A 23358-nucleotide genomic window follows, 5' to 3' on the forward strand; every position below is an offset into this window, starting at 1 on the left:
CAATAACTGCTCATCATTCTTACTTAAAACACCTTTCTATAGATTAAAGTGACACTAAATGATGTCCTTATCCTCCAAATATATTCCATACACATCCGCTACTTAATGGCCTTGTAATCTAACTTTTCATGAAATTGCTCGTGTTTTATGTATCCTTGTGTCCCCGTGAACTCCCAAACCTCTCCCTTTCCCCTTCTTGAGCTCCCAAACCTTTTCCCTCTAACTTCCATTTGTTTGGCACGAGCAATGCATATTAGTTGCGATTCTATGTGCACTCCAAATTCCATAGTCCCTATCCTATGTTTGGCAGTGGTGTATTCATTTCTTGTGCTGCCCCAGGCAACACAAGAATCGGGTGCCCCACAAAAGCAGTGACCCCCCCATTGCCAGCACCTGCTGCCCCCGATCATCCCCCCCACTAAAGCTGCCAACATCCGATCACCCGCCCCCTCATTGCCACCAACCTCCGGCGCCAAGACCCAATCAAATCAATTAAAATAACTAACCTGCACAAGAAGTAGCCAGCCATCCCTGCACCCTCCAGCAATGCGCAGCCTGCTCACCAGGTCCCTGTCCCTGCCATTTCTTCTGGGGGGCATCGCAGCCACCCTGAAAATTGCAGACGGCAAACACCTTGTTTGTCTCGCAAAAAATACATTGCTGTACATTGGGAATGAACAATAGAGAGTGGCAATGCTCTTAAATACAGAGGGACCATGGAGAATGAACAGAGACCTCTAACAAGAAGCTGGATTACAGCAGCAAAAAATAATAAAAATGCTTTTAGTTACTCTTTAAAGCTTTACAGAACAAGTTCACCTTTGTAACATGTTACATCTGTATTTAGGGTAAGTTACAATACCTGCCTGTACTCCCCGATTCCCCCCCCCCCCTTTATGAGAACGGGTTGGAGATCTTCTCCCTGCACCACTGTCACAATTTAAAAACAGAGCAGTCATATGGGGGTTCTGCCCACATGGCCGCATCATTCATTAACAGAGTTCTATGAATGAATGAACTACAAATACCATCAGCCACCACTGCAGCAGATGGCTTGAACTCCTCAATAAACTACTAAGGCACTGTTGAGCGTTCTCATAGTTCATTGATTCATACTGCAATTCTATAACTGCTTCCCCATCTAGGAGGTATGGGTAGATAGCTTAATGAGAGTCTGCTGGATCCTGGCATTGTACTCACTATATGTAAAAAATAATAAATGCACATTTTTTGCAGGTAAACAAATGTGCATTTATTATTTTTTTCTATAGGAGCCTGGAAAGCATTGCACCAGCAATCAGTAGATCACTGATGCCATACAGGTCTCCTGCAGACCGGTCAGAATATCTGCTTGCTGTACAGGGTGTACGGCCAAGCAGATACAGGTGAAACTCAAAAAATTTAAATATCGTGCAAAAGTTCATTTATTTCAGTAATGTAACTTAAAAGGTGAAACTAATATATGAGATAGACTCATTACATGCAAAGCAAGATAGTTCAAGCCGTGATTTGTCATAATTGTGATGATTATGGCTTACAGCTCATGAAAACCCCAAATCCACAATCTCAGAAAATGAGAATATTGTGAAAAGGTGCAATATTCTCGGCTCAAGGTGTCCCACTCTAATCAGCTAATTAAGCCATAACACCTGCAAAGGGTTCCTGAGCCTTTAAATGGTCTCTCAGTCTGGTTCAGTAGGAATCACAATCATAGGAAAGACTGCTGACCTGACAGTTGTGCAGAAAACCATCATCGACACCCTCCATAAGGAGGGAAAGCCTCAAAAAGGTAATTGCAAAAGAAGTTGGATGTTCCCAAAGTGCTGAATCAAAGCACATTAATAGAAAGTTATGTGGAAGGGAAAAGTGTGGAAGAAAAAGGTGCACAAGCAGCAGGGATGACCACAGCCTGGAGAGGATTGTCAGGAAAAGGACATTCAAAAGCGTTGGGGACTTTCACAAGGAGTGGACCGAGGCTGGAGTCAGTGCATCAAGAGCCACCACACACAGACGGATCCTGGACATGGGCTTCAAATGTTGTATTCCTCTTGTCAAGCTGCTCCTGAACAACAAACAACGTCAGAGGAGTCTTACCTGGGCTAACGAAAAACAGACCTGGTCTGTTGCTCAGTGGTCCAAAGTCCTCTTTTCTGATGAGAGCAACTTTTGCATCTCATTTGGAAACCAAGGACCCAGAGTATGGAGGAAGAATGGAGAGGCACACACTGCAAGATGCTTGAAGTCCAGTGTGAAGTTTCCACAGTCTGTGTTGATTTGGGGAGCCATGTCATCTGCTGGTGTTGGTCCACTGTGCTTCATTAAGTCCAGGGTCAACGCAGCAGTCTACCAGGAGATTTTGGAGCACTTCATGCTACCTTCCACAGACGAGCTTTATGGGGATGCTGACTTCATTTTCCAGCAGGACTTGGCACCTGCCCACACTGCCAAAAGCACCAAAACTTGGTTCAGTGACCGTGGGATTACTGTGCTTGATTGGCCAGCAAACTCGCCTGACCTGAACCACATAGAGAATCTTTGGAGCATTGCCAAGAGAAAGATGAGAGACATGAGACCGAACAATGCAGAAGAGCTGAAGGCCGCTATTGAAGCATCCTGGTCTTCCATAACACCTCAGCAGTGCCACAGGCTGATAGCTTCCATGCCACGCCGCATTGAGGCAGTAATTGCTGCAAAAGGGGCCCAAACCAAGTACTGAGTACATATGCATGCTTCTACTTTTCAGAGGTCCGATATTGTTCTATGTACAATCCTTGTTTTATTGATTGCATGTAATATTCTCATTTTCTGAGATTGTGGATTTGGGGTTTTCATGAGCTGTAAGCCATAATCATCACAATGATGACAAATCACGGCTTGAACTATCTTGCTTTGCATGTAATGAGTCTATCTCATATATTAGTTTCACGTTTTAAGTTGCATTACTGAAATAAACTTTTGCACGATATTCTAATTTTTCGAGTTTCACCTGTATACTGACAGGAAGCTTCAATGGATTACCACAGCGGTCCACGACCTACAAGCCTACAGCTGCTAAGGCTGCCGGGACTTGCTGATCATTCATTCACGGAAGTCAGTGAATGAATGATGCAGCCATGTGGGCGGAGCCCCGCACAGCCACGCTGTTTTCAAATTTGACAGATAGAACGGGGAACTTCTCCTCATAGTACCTGTCAGAGGGAGGGGGGCAGCGGGCGGCAGCTGTGGCTATGGGAACATGTTACATGTTCCCAGAGGTGAAACGTATCCTTTAAGTCACCTGATTATGGTATCTGAGACTACATGTCCCATCAGTCATTGCACCAGTGCACATGTGTGCCCCTTCCTTGATTAAATCTGGCGAGGACACTGCCTGCCCTGAGGAGGAGGTTCAGAGGTGTACCTTCTGTCTGCTTTCATCTTAGGTTGCCTGTCTGTGTCACTGTCAGCATGTAGTCATATTCCCAGGAGTGTACATGATAGGGTGGCTCCATAAGGGTGGCTCCATAAGACTCTGCAAAGGACAAGAGGGGGCTTTTTTTCAGTGGGAAGGCAGGGGAACGCAGTTCTGGCATCTCCAGCACTGAATGTATGTAATGGCAAGGGGTGCTGTAGGATCTATAGTTGCTGGCTGCTGGGGATCTATTGTCACTAAAGGGGATCTATTTTTGTGTGGTGGTCTACTGTTGCTGGGGAGGTCCATTGTTGATGGGGGGTCAATTGCTGATGGAATGGATCTACTGTTGATGGAATACAACTGGTCTATTGACTATTTTTGCTGGTTGCAGCAGAGTCTATTAATGGTGGCTGTTGGGGGATCTGTTGTAGCTGCTAGGGGTCTATTTTGTTTTGGGAGTTCCTTGTTGCTGGAGGAATCTGTTGCTGCTGGGGGGGGGGTCAATTCTTGCTGGCTGCTGGAGATCTATTTCTCTGCTTTTCTTGTTATCAGTAACAAATTTCATACAAATTATTTAGTACCACAAAATGATACTTGGCTCTGTATTCTCTAAAATGAGCAATACTGGGAGGTGAGAAGGGGGATGCAGACAAGAAGTGACTCAGAAGGGGGGGCTTCCTGCACCTATTTTTTTTTTTTTTAATTTTAAAAAGCCATGGAAAGGAGTCACTGTAAAGTAGGAAGGCATGGAGCAGTGATGAGGGGACTAACTGGAGGAAAAGCAAAGTGTGAAACATGAAAAAGAGGCCTACTAAGTAAGAATTTGTATGAGCAGCTGAAATGGCCATAAATTTGGGTTGATTGTCGCTGTGTGCTTCATCCTGTCATTTCAGAACAATGATGTCATTCTCAGCTCATCTGCAGCTGTTACTATAAATCACTAGAAGACATACAAGTTTAACAAAGTGGACCCCTCCACCCTTCCAATCAAGCACACAAAGCCTCGTGTATGAAATCCTCCAGTCCTATGACTGACAGCAGGCTCTGCACACATGGAGGACGTGTGCTATGACACTCCATGACACCTTCACTAACTAAATACTAGCAAGAGAACAAATAACTGATACCCAGTCCACAACCAACGCGTATCTCTAGGAAAATGGGTAACACAATTAAAAAGCACACGGCTTAGATACACTCATTATCCTCTATCCATGATTCCTACACTTCTGTTGTGCAAAATAAGCAGAAAGGTGGCACCACTCTCTCTGTTAGAGTAACACCCCGCTCACATCGATCCTGACCACTGTAAGTCGCACGATTTCAAAATCGAGATGTCATTGCTATTTGAGGTGGGATTTGCAAGACATCTGACACAGATGTCTATGCAAATCGCACCAAAAGTGCTGCGCCACACCGATATCGCACAAAAAGTACTGGAACCACACCGGCATGAGCGCAGTAACTGTGGACAATAGGGTGCGACATGGCATGTGATTTGCAAGTTGCATGGCATACAAATCGCATGCCAAGTCGCACCCAGTGTGACTGGGGTCTTAAGGAATATAATGGTGTCAAATTCCCACTTCGAGGCTGCTAATTAGACAATGAAGAAACCATAATTTACTGACAGCTTAACAACTTTGCTCACTCTGCTCTCTCCCGTCAGCATCTGTGCAAGCAGCAGAGCCTAACTGGCTCCAAGTATTGGCCCTACCTCTCTCAGCATTGGTGTGCAGGTGATGGTATCTAGGCAGATTCAGGTTCTTATGCTAGTTGTATTAAAAAAAAAACTCACACATATACTGTACATTTATAAATTAATATACAACGAAATTACATGGTAGTATTTAAAGCGGATCTTCATTTAAAGTGTTTGTAAAGGAACAAATTTTTTTTTAAATAACAAAAAACATGGTATACTTACCTGCTCTGTGCAATGGTTTTGCACAGAGCAGCCCCGATCCTCCTCTTCTCGAGTCCCCCCTGCTGAGTGCCCCCTAAACAAGCTGCTTGCTATGGGGGCACTCGTGCATGCTCACTCCCAAGCTGGCGCTATGTGTTTATTGACAGAGTGGCTCAGACCCATCCTCCACTCCCTCCTCACTGGCTGTGATTGACAACAGGGGGAGCCAATACTGTGTCTGAGCCAATAAGGAGGGAGAGAGCAGAGAGCCTCTGCTCTCATGCACAGCACTGGATCAAGATTGGGCTCAGGTAAGCATAAGCAGGGCTGGGGGGGGGGAGCTGCATGTAGAAGGTATTTTACCTTAAAACAGAGTTCCAGTTGAATAAAAAAAAAAAAATAAAAAACTTAGCAGCTACCAAAACTGTAGCGGCTGACTTTTAAAATACAGACACTTACCTCTCCCTCAGTCCAGAGATGTCCTCACCATGGCTGGTTTCACCAGTCGTCTTCTCTCATCACCATCAGCATCCTCAGTGTGGGCACCCGGATGTAAAGCTGCAAGTTGTGCCCACTGCGCATTACTGCGTTTTGTGAATGGTTCCGTAACACACAAAATGGGGCTTGGCCACTCCCTCCTCAGTGGCTCTGACTGACAGCAACGGGAGACAATGGTTCTGGCTACTGCCTCCCAGCCAATGAGGACGCAGAGACCTGGGAGAGCAGCCGCTCTCAAGCACAGAGATGGATCGTGATCAGGCTTGGGTAGGTATTAGTGGAGGCTGAGGGGGGGAGCTGCATACTGAAAGTCCTTTACCTTTATGCATAGAATGCAAGAAGGTAAAAAAAACTTCAGCTTTTATATCCACTTTAAAAAGGTGAAAGTACTGCTAATCTGCTCCCCCCTTCCCCAAACAGACTTGAAAGATCTTGGGGGGGGGGTTCATTTTTTTGGTTTGGCTTTTTTTTTCTATGAACGGGTACCTTTCTCTGACAGGTACCTGCTCCGCTTTTACAATTCTTACCTAGATGAGAATTATGTACGTTTGCCCCACCATCCACCGCCTGCAACCTCCTGGAAAACTTGTCACGTCCCAGGAGGTTGCGGGACTAATCTGAGCAGCACGACCTTGTGCATGCACGGTGGGGAGCTGGCTGTGAAACCGTGGGACGTCACAGCCGGCTCCCACAGCCAAGATGACAGCGTCGGGGATCCGAAGACAGGCAAAGAACTAGCCTTGGAGAAGACAGCATTGCTGAGTGACTGTTTTTGTCAGGAGTGTCAGTACTGTTTTTAGAGCTGCTGACTTTTAATTCTTTTTAAAAACAGAACCGCTGTTCCTCTTTAAAGCCACAAAAACTATACAAATATACAGTCAGGCTGTTCATAATGGTTTCAGCTGCCAACAACAAACCCCAGACAGGGCACCTCCCTTCCAAATACCAACGTGCCCACCTTCCGGACCCTTCCTTTTAGCAGAATGCCGAGTCTGATATGAAACACTGAGAATTTTATTGTATAACAGAAAGGATACTGCAATGTCTTCATGTATTTCTGTACTGCTTGCAGCCAGTCTGGGATGGTCATCGACGTCTTGTAGTTTGGCACGGATGGTACTGCGGGCTGGAACAAAAAAAGAAATTAAAGCACTTTACTGAAAAGCGGAATATTTCGTTTCAGCGATCAAGACCATGTGTTTCCATACGGAAAATACATTTGTTTGTTCAACAGTTATCTTGAAATCTTTGCAGGATTTCCTAGCTATGAACAGTTTAATAGATAATTTCCTCAACACTCCACAACAGATGTCAGACCAAACTGGCTGCTCTTGTTTTTGTTGAACAATGTGAGAAAACATTGGGAATGGGGTATGTTAAATGGTCAGTTCACCTTCACCTTGTATTTTAATATTTAGGGTTCATGGACACTAGGGGCAGAAAAAAAATGCCAGAACCTTTGCCAGAAAAACGCTCATAGTGGCTCGTATTGCACAAGAGTTGTTTATGAACATTTGGCTTTACAAGCATTTTTTTTTACAAAACATTTCCCTCAGCTCATTTTACAGTGTACACTTGAAAACACAGAATGTTTCTAAACGCATGAGCATCAAGAGTTTTTTCTCCCTGAAAGCTTCCCTCTAAAATGCACTTGTGATGGGTATTATTTCTGCCTCTAAACACTCCTCTGCAAATATGCCTCTAAATGCCCTAGGCTAACAGAGCTACTTTATTATGCTGCAGAAAAAAAAAACCCACAAAATGCCTATAGAAGCAGAATTATTTATGCCAAGTGTGCATGGACCCTTAAACTGTTACTAAACCCAGGACCCTGCATTCCCTATATCTGGTCTCCCACAGTAAACACAGCATGGAAGTGCAATTATTGTAGTAAATATAAACTGCTAAACACCTTTTCTCATCAGCAGTATATAGCAGTCTTGTGACTTCTATCAGTGTCCAGCTGAGCACTGGTTAAAGCTTGTAGGAGTTTTCATTCTGTTCTGACTGTCCCATGAGGCTGCATAACCCTGACCCTCTGTCTGGACAGTGCTGATTTGCCCTGTGCTCACATGGATCCCCCCCCCCAAAAAAAAAACAAAACAAAAAACACACTCTAGCCACACACACTAAACTGAGCATGTACAGAGTGACTCCTAGAGCTCTGTACTATTAGCAGATGGATTGGGGACAGTAGAAGGGGAGGATCAGAGAACACAGGCTCAATCAGCATTTTTACACAACATGGAGGATTAACACCTTAGATTCCAAACGGAGTATAACAAGCATGCTTTACTGCATATACAGACTGATTTTGCTGTTGTGGATTTAGGAACATTCTGATAGATGATTGAGGGTGAAACTTCCACACAATTTCTTATATTGTTAAGGGATCCTATAGATGAGATCTCTGGCAAATTCCTAGGTCCCCCATTCACACCTGAGCACTTTGTTGTGAGAGTTGAGTGTAAATTATGTAAAATTCCTTTATTCTCAATGGTCCATTCACACCTGAGCACTGTGTCCTGTCATGTAAAGGCAAAAAAAGTGCATGAGCTTCTTTGGGGTAGAATCGCACCTTTGTGGCTCCATGGACTATAATTGGAGCCCATGAAAAATATGTATTTATTTTAGGCATTCTCATTTAAAAATGTATGGGGCCAAAAATGTGTGATTATGCTCCTGTACTGCAAGTCGCCATCAAAAACATAAAAAGAGCCTCTAAATCGCTTGGCTATGCTCAGGATAAGGTGTGAACAGGGACTAGTCTCTACACCTGCTGTAACTTGATGAGATATATAAAATAATCCTTTGTTGGAGAATGAAACAGGAGGAGCTGGAATACGCAAAAGGTGGGTGGGAATGCCCAAACTCCCAGGTGGACAGGAACAGAGTTGGGAATTATGGCAGGGAGATCTCACTGTAGGAACATCCAAGCTGGGGCGTATTTACCACAAGGCAAACAAGGCATTTGCCTAGGGCGGCGATTTTATAGGGGGCAGCACTGTCCCCCGAAAGAAGGAAAGGAAGAAGGGACACACGCAGTACGGGGACCAGGTGGGATCTGAGAGAGGCTGCGGGCTGCTTGACGGTGTATGCAGAGCCTGACTCTTGTTCTCGGGAATGTCTGGAGCTGTGAAGTTGAGTGTCTTATCTCTTGTTGGGGTGGGGGTTGCTAGTGTATGGGGGGTGGTGGTAATGGAAAGCTCTCTCAGATGGGGCTGGGGGGGGACTGGGGTGTTGTTGGTCAATGGGGGGAGCCAATTTTTGTGTTGCCTAGGGCAGCATGAAACCTAAATACACCACTGCATCCAAGAACTAAATATGGGGCTGACACAGCCAACCACTCTCCAAAAAAAAGCCCAAAACACGTGTTTTTTCCAAGCTGTATGTGGAATAGTCATACCTACAGAGCCTCTCAGAGTACAATGAATTATTTGTATCATTACCTGCCAGCTACAAAGGCCTACAATTTAATTTTATTACCAGGGCATAAAGACCCACTCTAAGGTATCTTCTTGATGAAAGACCTTTCTCTTCTTGGACATTGGTAGGAAACTGGAAAGCCATACAGTCACCAGGAGAAGGCACCAACTCTGTGCAGGAACGTGGTTGGATATAAAGCCAGGATGCAAGAGATGCAAGACCTCAGTACGGACTTAGGCTAAGTTCAGATTTCTGCATGTCGGGAAATGCGTGCAAAATCATGAACTTTCCTGACATGCTTCCATTTAGCAGACGCGGCAGTGGTGCCATTATTAATGACACCCCCACTCATCTGCAAACAGCTGCATTTTTGTGCGCATCAAACTGCATGGTCCAACATCATGTGGTTCAGTGCAGTGCAATTTTCAAAGAGTCAGGGAAGGAACCAAGCTTGGTCGCACCTGTAGGTGTGAGCCACGCCTAAAGCTACAATGCTACTAATATATTATCACTCCTAATGCCAAAATGGTCCAAATTTCTAGAGGACTGCCAAGACAGTTTGATGCCCGCCACAAAGTTTGCTGAAATCCTTACAATATCTATAGCCAGGGCTTTTTTTTTTTTTTTTTTCCCCCCCACAGAGAACAGGTGCATGAACTCCCCCTTCTGATTTACCTCACCCCCTATCCACCTCTGAGCACTGTCCCTTGGTTCCTCACCCTACCCACCTCCCAGTATCTTTTATAGAACACAGAACCAAGTATCATTTTGAGGCGATAAGAAATTTGTATGGAATGTGTTAATGATAACTATAAAGAAATTAGATCCCCTTCAGCCAGTAACAATAGACCACTCCGAGCAACAATTGACCCCCCCGACAACAAAATACCCCCAAAAAACAAAAGTGATGCCCCAGCAAAAGATAGACCCACCACAACAAAATACCCCCCCAGCAACAATAGCTCTACCCCAGCAACAACAGATCTCCCAGCAGAAAGCACCAATAAACCCTCCAGCAGCGAGCAACAATAGAACCAGGGGCGGACTGACCATTTGGAAACTCGGGCACTGCCCGAGGGCCCGGGGTCAGTAGGGGGCCCCATGAGATGCCCCTGGTACCTTTTTCATAGGCGGTTTGGAGTTTGGGCAAGGACACAGGGGCCCCATGATCCCCTATTGCACGGGGGCCCCATGAGTTGTCAGTCCGCCCCTGAATAGATCCCTCCCAGCAACATAAGACCACCCCCAGCAACAATAGATCCCCAACCAGCAACAATAGACCTCCCCAACAACAGACCCCCCCCCCCCAATAGATGCCCCAGCAGCCAGCATCATTCAATACACCATGTGCATTCTCGCTGAAAAAAAGCCCTCAGAGGAGATTGTGTTTTGTCAACAAAAGAGGAGTTAAACATTGATTTTAAATTTAGATAAACCTTTCTCAACCCCCAGAAGAACCCTTTAAATAACTTTCTGGTGTCAAGGATCCCCTGCTAATATGTACAACTTATGAGAGATTAGTGTGAACAGTAGCTATAAAAATATATAGTATAGTTAGAGTATGTCACTGCCAGGGCTGCTCTATATGACCATTTTATATTCAGTAATAACGAAACAAAAAATAATAACGGCCAGACAGGAAACTCAAGACAATGAAAGTTGTAATGCTCCCTCACACTGGTGTTCAGCAGAAAAGAGTTCCCTTCATTGATGGTCAGGGATCAAGTTCCACATTACCCTGGTGGTCAACCTAGGGCCCTAGTACACTGGTGGTCAGTGGGGGAAAAAAGTGTCAGTGATAGATTATATCTAGTACTACTTGGTCACATTTACCTGAACTTGTTCTTAAATGCGGAAAATGGTTCATAGCCTATTCAAGGGAATTTTTCAATGTCAGGAAGATACCCCAACATTTATACCCACACAGGTAGCACCAACACCGTGATCCAATCTCCATGGAAAGGGATATGTTCTTGTCCAAATTGTGGAACCACCATGGTCATTATCCCATTTACGGTGTCAGAAAGGCTTCATAGGAGTTAATCCTTTGATTTACATGGCTGAAGGTGAGAACTGCTGTCAAAACACTAATTAGAACTAAAGAAGTGGCTAGGATGAGCTAGAAAACTCCATCATTACAGAACAAGTCCAGCCAAATGTAAATAACTACTAGATATAATGTACTACTCCCAGATAAATGAGAACTTTCACTGACAGTGGTAGATTATATGAGAGGCAGAAAATTGCTCATTGTTCAAGTAACCCCAACCTCTGGAAAAGCCCGAGGATTTCACGGGACCCTGGCTGAGATAGACTGATTTAGAGGATATTTAAAAGAAGTGTGGCTTTGTTTTCCCCCAATTAAACTTACCTAGGTGAATGTAGCATCAGTCTGATGCTGCATGTGTCCCCAGCTCCAAGTGTGAGAACTCAGAGAACACGACTGCTGATCGCTGAGTTCTCACAGCCTCTCTGAGCAGAAAGTGGTGACGGTCATGCATGGCTTGTTACCAACATGTGGTGAAAATTTCATGTCAATAGCACCTTTAGAAATATATTTACCTAGACAAATGGTGACGTGTTCAATACCGATTTTACCCGCTGTATATTGTACATTTACATCACTCCCTGTCCTCAAGGAGCTTACAATCTAAGGTCCCCAACTCCTATTTATACATACACATGCTAGGGCCAATATCAACAGGACCCAATTAACCTACCAGCATGTCTTTGGCATGTGGGAGGAAACTGGAGTAACCGGGAGAAACCCACATAGGCACAGGGCAAACACGCAAACTCCAGACAGGTAATGCTGTGGTTGGGATTCAAACCGACAACACTAGCGTATTGAATGTGTATGCAAACCCTAACAATGACTTTTTCTTATTTACCACTTTTAGTCTGTTAAATATACCACAAAAAATGTTTCGTAATATCTTGCAAGAAATCTTGTCAACTTTCTATGCTCTTGGTATGTGCAGTCTTGTCTGCTACATTGTCCTCAGCTAACTCTCATGACCACAAATCCCCTCCCCTCTATATTATAGTTTTGGAACCAGATGAGGAGTGAAGTTTGTGAATAGAAAGTCTTGGAAACTCTAGCTGGTTGGAGAACAAAGACCACTTTATGGGTATAGGACAGGGTTTCTCAACCAGGGTTCCTCCAGAGGTTGCTAGGGGTTCCTTGAGCAATGAGCAATTACTGACTCTCAGATAAGTTCCCACTGACACCATTGATCTTTTTAGCCATCTGTAAAGGGGGATTGTTCCCAATCACTACAAATGTAAGGATAATTATTCCTGCTGACCCTCAGGCTAATGCAGGGTTTCTCAAACAGGGTTCCATGGAACCCTAGGGTTCCTCCAGAGGTTGCTAGGGGTTCCTTGAGCAACAAGCAATAGCCGCCTCTCAGATAGCTAAATATATCAATGGTGTCAGCGGGAACCTATTTATAAGGAGGTAATTCTTCAATGTCCACAAGTGTAAGAAACAATCTTCCTACTAGGGGTGGACTGACCATTTGAAAACTGCCCGAGGGCCCGGGGTCAGTAGGGGGCCCCATGGGATGCCCCTGGTACCTTTTTCATAGGATTTTTTGAGTTTGGGCAAGGACACAGGGGCCCCATGATCCCCTATTGCCCGGGGGCCCCATGAGTTGTCAGTCCGCCCCTGCTTCCTACTGACATCAAACAAATGTATATTGAGCTGTAGATAAAGTAATTTTTAGCAGGGGTTCCCAGAGACAAAAAAGCCATTTCAAGGGTTCCGTTTTGTTGAAAAAGTTGAGAAAGGCTGGTCTAATGTATCACAGGGTTCCTTGAGAGTGGAAAGTTGTTCAAGGGTTCCTCTGTGTCAAAGAAGTTGAAAAGGTTGCTAAAGGACATCAAATGCAGCCAATGTGTTTCAGGGGATTAAGGCTCCCCTTCTTCAGAATTTGGTAATATTAGATCTATTGGTCTTGGGGACTGTAGTATGTGTCCTAATAGAGTACTGATGATGTGGAGTGTCTGGTGCACCTGCAGTGGCAAAAAGGCATTTATCCAAGTGATTATCCATCTAAATACTTACAGCTGTGTTTACTGTCCTGCATGCCCCTTTCACATGGATGTTCCGATTGGGTCCACCTTTCTGTCTTTCAGGCGGATTCAATAGGGACCTCTATTCTCCTGAAGGCTTGGTTCACATACTGTATGTGCGGGTGGTGCTGCTGCTGCGGATCCGCACAAAAATCCATGCAGCTTCACCACCCGCACAGAAGAATACGGACCCGAGGGAGGGTGCCATTAATTCTAATGGCATGCCGCCCGCACTGCAAATCGCAACCGTACTGGGATCCGAGGTTCCCGTGTAGGCTGCGTTTTCGGAAGAAGTGCAGGGACTTCTTCCCTGCGTGTCCCGGGGCACGGGAGTCCATTCAAATGAATAGGCTCTTGTGCCCACACAAAACAAGGACCGCAGGAACACACATATGTGAACCAAGGCTCATGGAGAGGCGGGTATAAACTAATATGTGTCAGTTTACACCCACCTACATCCAATCCGATTAGCCAAAAAGAAACGGATGGGGATCTGTTCCCCTTTCATCCAACAGATCGGATCGCAGTTGGGTGTAAACGGACAGGAAGTCTGTTTACACCTGACCGCCCATAGAGGAGAGAGGTTTGTGTCCATGTCCACTCTGCATAAATGGAGTGGACACAGACCTATCATCCACCCAGTGTGAAAAGGGCTTAACAAACACAGTGAGAACCATAGACAGACAGGAAAGGAGTGAAAAATAAACCACTAACACAACAGGATAACACAAGACCACCCAACACACAATTAATGGGGTTATGGGTTCAATAGAAAAAAAGCCATCCCAAACAGCCAAATGATGTAATGGAAAAAGTCAACTTCATTGTTCCACTTATGTAGTACAAGATAACCCGTTTCTAGCCAAGCATTTTCAGCACTATGCAACATTTAAATTTTTTGTAATTAAAAAAGTAAGTTGAAGTCAAACCTTCAGGTGCGAAAAAAGTTACAGCTGTGCAGAGGCTTCTTCATAGGTGTTATTGTATTAGCTGGAAATTAATTATCACCTCGGAAGGCTGTTAACTCTGCTCTCCATGCTAAAATATGCCAGAGCTAATTTTGGCTTTGGCATTTTGTTTCCAAACTTGATTTACAACCATTAAAGTAGAACTCAGGGCTATATAACAAAATCTTGACCCTATCCCTTCCACCACCCAAGTCTCCCTTCTGGTCACTGAGCCCAGCCGCCACATTATAGGACTAGCCCGGGACCTCAAGAAACGTGGAGATTTGCACAAAACTTCAGTTGCTCATCTCTCTGGATCGTCAAGCGGTTTTCGCTAAAGATGACCTCTTTCTGTTTATTTTGAGCTCAGTTGCCTAGATCTATGGTGGGTTTAGTTCATGGAATAGGTTAATACATCTGCCCTTTAACCCTTTCATGACTAGGGGTCACTAAAGCCTGGGCTAAATTAGGCAGAGTCACAGATGATTCCATTTTTTCATTCAACTAGTGGGTTGAACTAAAAAAACGGACCAGATTGCCCCATCCACACACTCGGTGTGGATGGGGTATTCCTCCTCGCTGAGCTATCGTATTCTGATAGTAGGAAGACTTTGCTCTGCCAGAATACGCTGATCAAGCAGGGAAAATCCAACATGGCGATTGTGCAGAAGTTAATTGACAGATCGATTTCTGTACAACCTGTCTGCTCATACATGGATCAAAATTTGTTCAGTCCATGCTGAACAGGCCAAAATATGATTACATTTATGGCTGGCTTTAATAAGAACACAATTATTAACTTACTATCTAAGACAGTGGTTCTTAACCTGGGTTCGATCGAACCCCAGGGGTTCGGTGAGTCAGTCTCGGGGGTTCGGCGGAGGTGACCCACACCCGACTCATATGATTTCTGATGACATGCCCCGCTTGTCCATCATTGGCTGCAGGTGGTCACGCAACATCGCTTAGCCCAGTGGTCGGCAAGCCGCGGCTCTTGTGTGCCGGGCGCCCGCTCCCCTCCCTCCTCTCGGGCGGCAGGGACTCAAATGCAATGATTGGCCAGTCTCGCTGCCACTCACATCCTGATAGCCAGTGATTGGCTGTCAGGATGTGTGTAGGCGGGGCAGCGTGACGAACGTGAGAGGAGCTAGGCTCCTCTCACAGTCCGCCCTGAAGACCGGAACGGCGCGGGAATACAGCGAGAGGAACGCGCGGAGCAAAGGTAAGTGAATTGACACAGGGGGGACTTGGGGACTTAATATGGGGAATGAATTACTATAGGGGGGATGAATTACTATATGGGGGATGAATTACTATATGGGGGATGAATTACTATATGGGGGATGTATTACTATATGGGGGATGTATTACTATATGGGGGATGAATTACTATATGGGGGATGAATTACTATATGGGGGATGTATTACTATGGGGGATGTATTACTATATGGGGGATTAATTACTATATGGGGGATGAATTACTATATGGGGGATGAATTACTATATGGGGGATGAATTACTATATGGGGGATGTATTACTATATGGGGGATGTATTACTATGGGGGATGAATTACTATATGGGGGGATGAATTACTATATGGGGGGATGAATTACTATATGGGGGGATGAATTACTATATGGGGGATGAATTACTATATGGGGGATGAATTACTATATGGGGGGATGAATTACTATATGGGGGATGAATTACTATATGGGGGATGAATTACTATATGGGGGATGAATTACTATATGGGGGATGTATTACTATATGGGGGATGAATTACTATATGGGGGATGTATTACTATGGGGGATGAATTACTATATGGGGGATGAATTACTATATGGGGGATGAATTACTATATGGGGGGATGAATTACTATATGGGGGGATGAATTACTATATGGGGGGATGAATTACTATATGGGGGGATGAATTACTATATGGGGGATGAATTACTATATGGGGGGTGAATTACTATGGGGGATGAATTACTATATGGGGGATGAATTACTATGGAGGATGAATTTTCATACCGTTTGTTACAACATATCTTTGCGAGCAATCCTTTGAGGATGCTGGACATAAAGACGAAGAAAAGGAACAGACTTTGTTGCGAAAATGACATGAGAGTGGCACTTGCCAAGGTAATGCCGTGCATTTCTGAACTGGCCTCTGAAAGACAACAGCAGAAGTCACACGGATTTGCGGTAAATATTCATTATTTTGTTTTTGTGTGAAAATCATGTTTTAATGGTTTTATTCTTTGTTCTTAATGGTTTTGTTCATTTTGTGCACCTATGTATAAATATATACCTATGTTTTGAATTTTAAAAATCATATTTTATTTTTCCAATTAAGAAGGGTTCGGTGAATGCGCATATGAAACTGGTGGGGTTCAGTACCTCCAAAAAGGTTAAGAACCACTGATCTAACATATTAATCTGTTCATTGTTTTCTTAAACTGGTAGTAAAGCCACTTTGTTCATTTCTAATTACAGGGAATCTTATAGAAAAGCTTATCTGTAGGTAAAATGAGTATCTCCTAAACGTGCACCATTTAGGAGATACTTGGGGGGGGGGGGGGGGATTTTCCAGCCGGCACATCCGTTCTGAAGGAATGGCATATTTGTGCCGTTCCTTCAGAGCACTGTGCTGTGTCCTGAGACTCCCGTGTGCATGTGCGGGAGTGACGTCATTGTGGCCCAGCCAGCCAGATGGCCAAAGCTTGCGAACCTGGAAGGAAGAACGGGTGAAGACGGAAGCCTCTACAGTGATGGAGGGCTTCATTTTAAGGTAAGTTTTGCATGTGATGCATACTAGCACATAATGCCTTTACCTTGCAGGGGATTTTAATTTGGATTCAGCTTACTACCGCTTTAAAGCGGAACTCCATGTAAATTTTTGTTGGTCCCATGCAGTGGGGCTATGCCTGCACTGCATGGGTTAACTGCTAGTTTTGTCCAGGGGCTCCCTGAAAGGCTATACTTACCCTGTCCTTTGAAATCTCCCAAAAATGGCACTCCCCCATGTCCAGCGGTGGGTTGTTCCTGCCGTCCTCAAACCCGGAGCCAGCGTGATGACATCAGGAACAGTCCATTCACAAGACCGCTAGTGTGCAGGGGGGCAGAAGTGGCAAGGACTGGTCTTGCGCTTGGAGGATCGGTGGATTAGGTGAGTATATCTTTGCTCCTATCACCCCTAGACACAAAGGAGCAGTTTGCCCATGCAGTGCAGGCACAGCCCCACTGCATGGTACAAAAATTCTTTTGCTTGGAATTCTGCTTTAAACATTTTGTTTGACAAATAATTGTAAAAATCCTTTGCTATTTTTTATTAAAGTGATTCTTAAGCTTCAATTTTTTTTTTTAACAAACATGTTATACTTACCAGCGTTGTACAATGGGTTTGCACAGAGCAGCCCTGAACCTCCTCTTCTGTGGTTCCCCCACTGGCACTCCTGGATGTTCCACTGTTCCGAATGCCTCCATAGGAAGACACATGCTATGGGGGCACTTGTGCAGGCTTGATCCTGAGCCAGAGTGTGTGTTCATTGACAAACAGTGTGGCTTGACCCCACCTCCCTCCTTACAGGATTTGATTAACAGCAGCGGGATCCAATGGCTCCCGCTGCTGCCTTCATGTCCAGTGAGGAGAGAGAGCAGTGCTGCTGTTGGGCACAGCACAGGATCGAGTTTGGTCTCAGAAAAGCATTTAGGGGAGAGCTGCCTTTACAATCATTTTGACAGCTGCCAAATGAACAAAAATAATCATGTTTGGTTATTTTTATACTTTACATAACAGTTTTATTCACATTACACGAACTGGCCACTTTATTAGGTACAACTTGCTAGTAATGGGTTGGACCTCCTTTTCCCTTCAGAACTGCCTTAATTCTTCGTGGCATAGATTCAACAAGGTGTTGGAAACATTCCTCAGAGATTTTGGTCCATATTGACATGAGTTACTGTTGCTTTTCTATCATCTCGAACCAGTCTGCCCATTCTCCTCTGACGTCTGACATCACCAAGGCATTTTCGTCCACACAACTGCCAATCGCTGGATATTTTCAGTTTTTCAGACCATTCTCTGTAAACCCTAGAGATGGTTGTGCGTGAAAATCCTAGTAGATAATCAGTTTTTGAAATACTCAGACCAGCCTGTCTGGCACCAACAACCATGCCACGTTCAAAGTCACTTAAATCCCCTTTCTTCCCCATTCTGATGCTCAGTTTGAACTTCGGGAAGTCGTCTTCACCACATCTACATGCTGCCATGTGATTGACTGATTAGCAATTTGTGTTACCAAGCAACTGAACAGATGTACCTAATAAAGTGGCCGGTGAGTGTATTTACACTAAGTACAGGTTTTGTTTTCCTAAACAAACAAGGCCAGTTTCACACTGCTGCACTGAAGTTTGGCCGCAGCGTAGGTGTACCCATGATTTTCATGTCGTAAAAACAGCAGTTTCCCTTATACTTTGTTAGATTGTGCATTGTTGGTGTGTTTCTTAAAGCACACTAAAGTTCCTGCATGCTGCATCTTTTGTGCGCTTTCAAAAAACACGCCAAAAAAAAAATATTCTAATAGAAAGTCAATGGGAAACAGGGGGTTAACTGCACAAAAAACATGGGTACACCTCCGATGAAGCCAAACCGCAGTGCAGCAGTGTGAAACGATCCTAAACACAGTGACAGTGGCAACTGCCAGCTTTGTTTGTAAACAAACTTTCCATGATCACAATGATCAGCTGTCATTGTGATTGAATGTTAGGCTATTATGCCCTTCCATTTCCAAACACTAGTCTAAGCCTGGCTGCTGTCAATGACCGAGCAGTCCCAAAACTAGCCGTGTGCACAGGTGTGTACTCCCTGTTCTGAAATGGAACAGAGTTCAATGTTCTATCAGCAGTGGGCATTGTGTCCAAAATATTTACAGATTGGGGTCAGGAATAGAACAAATTGTGTACTGAGAGAATATTGAAGCTGCCTTAGCAGACCTCTCTATCTGAAAACACTAGGCTGTGATGTTGATCCATAGGCTTCAGTGCTTTTCAGGTCACCGATTGGAAACAAGTATGCAGATCAGAAATGTGAACTTCAATCTGACATTTCTGGCCTGCGCTTTTGTGTCATGTCAGTGTGTCAAAGGATGTAACCCAGAGACATCCAGAAAACTAGTATTTTTATAAAGGGAAAAAAAGCAGAGGCCATCTTCAGCTCTTTGAGTACAGGTTTCCTTTAGATGCCTATATTCAGAGTTTACCAAAGCGCCTACCGGCACCCCGGCCCGATCCCCTCATGGTGACAGTGGGAGGAGGATTTTCTCCCCACAACCACAGTCACAATTCAAATACGACGCGGCTGTGCGAGGCTCACCATTCAATCAGTTTCCTGTGAATTAATTTTAGACTACAAGTACCATCTTCCATTGCAGCAGACAGCTTGTAATTCTCAATGAACTGCTAGGGCACTGGGGAGCACTCTCGTAATTCAATGATCTTCCTGGACTTTAGTAACTGCTTGCCCATATAGGAGGTATGGGCAGACAGTCTACAGGCATTGGACTCTTGATCTGATGATCGTCACTGCAATGCTTCACAGGCTCATAAGAAATAATAATAATGAATGTACATTTTTTTACCTGCAAAAAAAAGCTTTTTTTTAAAAAAGGCGGACTTATCCTTTAAGAGCTCACTGGGTCTCTGGCAGAACAAGCAACATTTGTTCTGTACTTGCAATATTTTTAAAAATATAAACATGTGGGATGTGCACGTACTGTATACTTTTTTCTAGCCTAGCCATACATTGGGAGACATTCTATAACTTTTTAGTCCTCTGTATTAGTTGTGTGTGTGCGCACACGTGTCTAGCTCAGCATAGTTAGGGGTTTTTCTCTAATAGCTGGAAGTCATCAGGATACAGAAGAACCTTTTTCTGGAGAAGGAGATGATAAAATCCGTGGCAGCAGAAATGCTTACACATGTGAAGTGCATTATATCTGCTGACCATAAATTACAGGCTGGCTGCTGTTATATAGAACACAGATGAGACTCGGGATGAAGAGATCACATCAGTGGAGGAACCAGCCAAGTCTTCTACACATTGGAAAAAACTCTTCCCATGGAAGTACTCCGGATTCGTCATGTGTTGCATTGTGGCCAGGATATGAAGTCATTTTCCAGCACAATACCGATCACTCACTGCCTTCCTGTACTCAGACATCGCTTATACAGCCCAGTCTGTGAGTATGGCATACTAGTGGAAGAGAATGTAGTAGAGGACAACCTGGTCACAGAGAACTAAAACACTCACCCCATATACAACGGATGTACCGAATGGAATACAAAGAATTAAGCCCCATTGTTGGCATCAATGGATGAAACAGTGCCACAAGGGCCTGATAACAGCAATTAAAAGGGCCACAGATTGGAGAACACTGCTCTATAGTAATTCCTCTTCTTTTTTCATTGCAGAGAAGTAATGGATTCCAAGCAGAAGCAACATGCTGATACTGAGTTCTCGATGAAGGAGTGCAGGTTGTCCGACAGCCACAGAAGGCTACAGAATGTTTACGGAGACAACACCATTGACAAGGGTCACCAATGACAAGGCATTGCGCTTGTCAATGGTCTCATCTACATAAACATTCTGTAGCCTTCTGTGGATGTCGGACAGCATATACCATATATATATCGTACTTTGTCAAGAACTCAATGAAGGCACATTGCTTCTGCTTGGAATTTATTATTTACCTGCAATGAAAAATAAGAAGGGTTATTAAAAAGAGGCGTTACTCTACCAAAATATGAAATCTAAGCAGCCTATTTAAGTTTAAAAAAAATAAAAAAATAAATATGATGCCCACTTTCGTATTACATTAGATATAGCCCTTGTATGATTAGATCTTAGCTGCTATGGCATTTTCCCTGCCAAAGCCAAACAAATATATAAAATCTTGACAATTGTGCTAGTAAAAGTGGCGTTGGGATGGAAAAGGGTAGGGAATATAGACTGTTTTTATTGCTGTCTATGTTGGGGAAATTCCTCCCACACTTCCTGTGTGGTCATCAGGCCAAAAATTGGGGACATTTTTTTCAAACGTGGAATCACCTGGATCGGCAATCTTTGAACTGGCTCAACTAAGAAAAGGCAAGGTCTTAAAGTAGAAGCAGCAGCAGCACACAAGGTAATTACTGAGGCATGGGTAGGCAACCTCAGCAATCCAGCTGTGGTGACACTACAAACCCCTTCATGAATGTACAGTATACACTCACTGGCCACTTTATTAGGTACACCTTACTAGTACCGGGTTTGACCCCCTTTTGCCCTCAGTAATGCCTTAATTCTTTGTGGCATGCAGTGCCTTGAAAAAGTATTCATACCCCTTGAAATTTTCCACATTTTGTCATTTACAATCAAAAACATCAATGTATTTTATTGGGATTTTATGTGATAGAGCAAACACAAAGTGGCACATAATTGTGAAGTGGAAGGAAAATAATAAATGGTTTTCAAACATTTTTACAAATAAATATCTAAAAAAAAAGTGTGGCGTGCATTTGTATTCAATCCCCTTTACTCTGATACCCCTAACTAAAATCTAGTGGAACCAATTGCCTTCAGAAGTGACCTAATTAGTAAATAGAGTCCACCTGTGTGTAATTTACTCTCAGTATAAATACAGATGTTCTGTGAAGCCCTCAGAGGTTTGTTAGAGAACATTTGTGAACAAAACAACATCATGAAGGCCAAGAAAAACACCAGACAGGTCAGGGATAAAGTTGTGAATAAGTTTAAAGCAGGGCTAGGTTATAAAAAAAATGTCCCAAACTTTGAACATCTCATGGAGAACTGTTCAATCCATCATCAGAAAATGGAAAGAGTATGGCACAACTGCAAATCTACCAAGATATGGCCGTCCACCTAAACTGACAGGCCAGGAAAAGAAAGCATTAATCAGCGAAGCAGCCAAGAGGCCCATGGTAACTCTGGAGGAGCTGCAGAGATCCATAGCTCAGGTGGGAGAATCTGTCCACAAGACAACTATTAGTCGTGCACTCCACAAATCTGGCCTTTGTGACAGAGTGACAAGAAGAAGCCATTGTTGAAAGAAAGCCATAAGAAGTCCTATTTGCAGTTCACGAGAAGTCATGTGGGGGACACAGCAAACATGTGGAAGAAGATGCTCTGGTTAGATGAGACCAAAATTGGACTTTTTGGCCTAAAAGCAAAACGCTATGTGTGGCAGAAAACTAACACTGCACATCGCCCTGAACACACCATCCCCACTGTGAAACATGGTGGTGGTAGCATCATGTTGTGGGGATGCTTTTCTTCAGCAGGAACAGGGAAGCTGGTCAGAGATGGATGGAGCTAAATACAGGGCAATCTTAGAAGAAAACTTGTTAGAGTCTGCAAAAGACTTGAGACTGGGGCAGAGGTTCACCTTCCAGCAGGACAACGGCCCTAAACATACAGCCAGAGCTACAATGGAATGGTTTAGATCAAAGCATATTCATGTGTTAGAATGGCCCAGTCAATGTCCAGACCTAAATCCAATTGAGAATCTGTGGCAAGACTTGAAAATTGCTGTTCATAGACACTCTCCATCCAATGTGACAGAGCTTGAGCTATTTTATAAAGAAGAATTGGCAGAATTATCACTCTCTAGATGTGCAAAGCTGGTAGAGACATCCCCAAAAAGACTTGCAGCTGGAATTGCAACGAAAGGTGGTTCTACAAAGTATTGACTCCGAGGGGGCTGAATACAAATGCACACCACACTTTTCACATATTTGTAAAACATTTTGAAAACCATGTATCATTTTCCTTGCACTTCACAATTTTGTTCCACTTTGTGTTGGTCTATCACATAAAATCCCAACAAAATACATTAATGTTTTTGGTTGTAACATGACAAAATGTGGAAAATTTCAAGGGGTATGAATACTTTTTCAAGGCACTATAGATTAAGCAAGGTGTTGAAAACATTCCTCAGAGATTTTGGTCCATAGTGACATGATAGCATCATGCAATTGCTGCAGAATTGTTGGCTGCATATCCAGGATGCGAATCTCCAGTTCCACCGCATCCCAAAGGTGCTC

The 23358-nt window shown here is 43.9% G+C and overlaps 1 protein-coding gene across 2 annotated transcripts in view; it reads right to left on the reverse strand.

Moving 5' to 3' along the window:
* VASH2 (vasohibin 2) overlaps positions 1-23358 on the reverse strand; it is a 146570-nt gene that overhangs the window by 82638 nt on the left and 40574 nt on the right. For both annotated transcript variants that reach the window (XM_089677781.1, XM_089677782.1), the window contains exon 3: positions 6836-6924. In XM_089677781.1, coding sequence (XP_089533907.1) covers positions 6836-6924 — 89 coding nt within the window. The remainder of the gene's footprint in view (positions 1-6835; positions 6925-23358) is intronic.

The sequence above is a fragment of the Staurois parvus genome, unplaced genomic scaffold (assembly GCF_062004578.1).
Source record: "Staurois parvus isolate SC_StPar_1 unplaced genomic scaffold, SC_StPar_1.0 ptg000192l, whole genome shotgun sequence".
NCBI lineage: Eukaryota > Metazoa > Chordata > Amphibia > Anura > Ranidae > Staurois > Staurois parvus.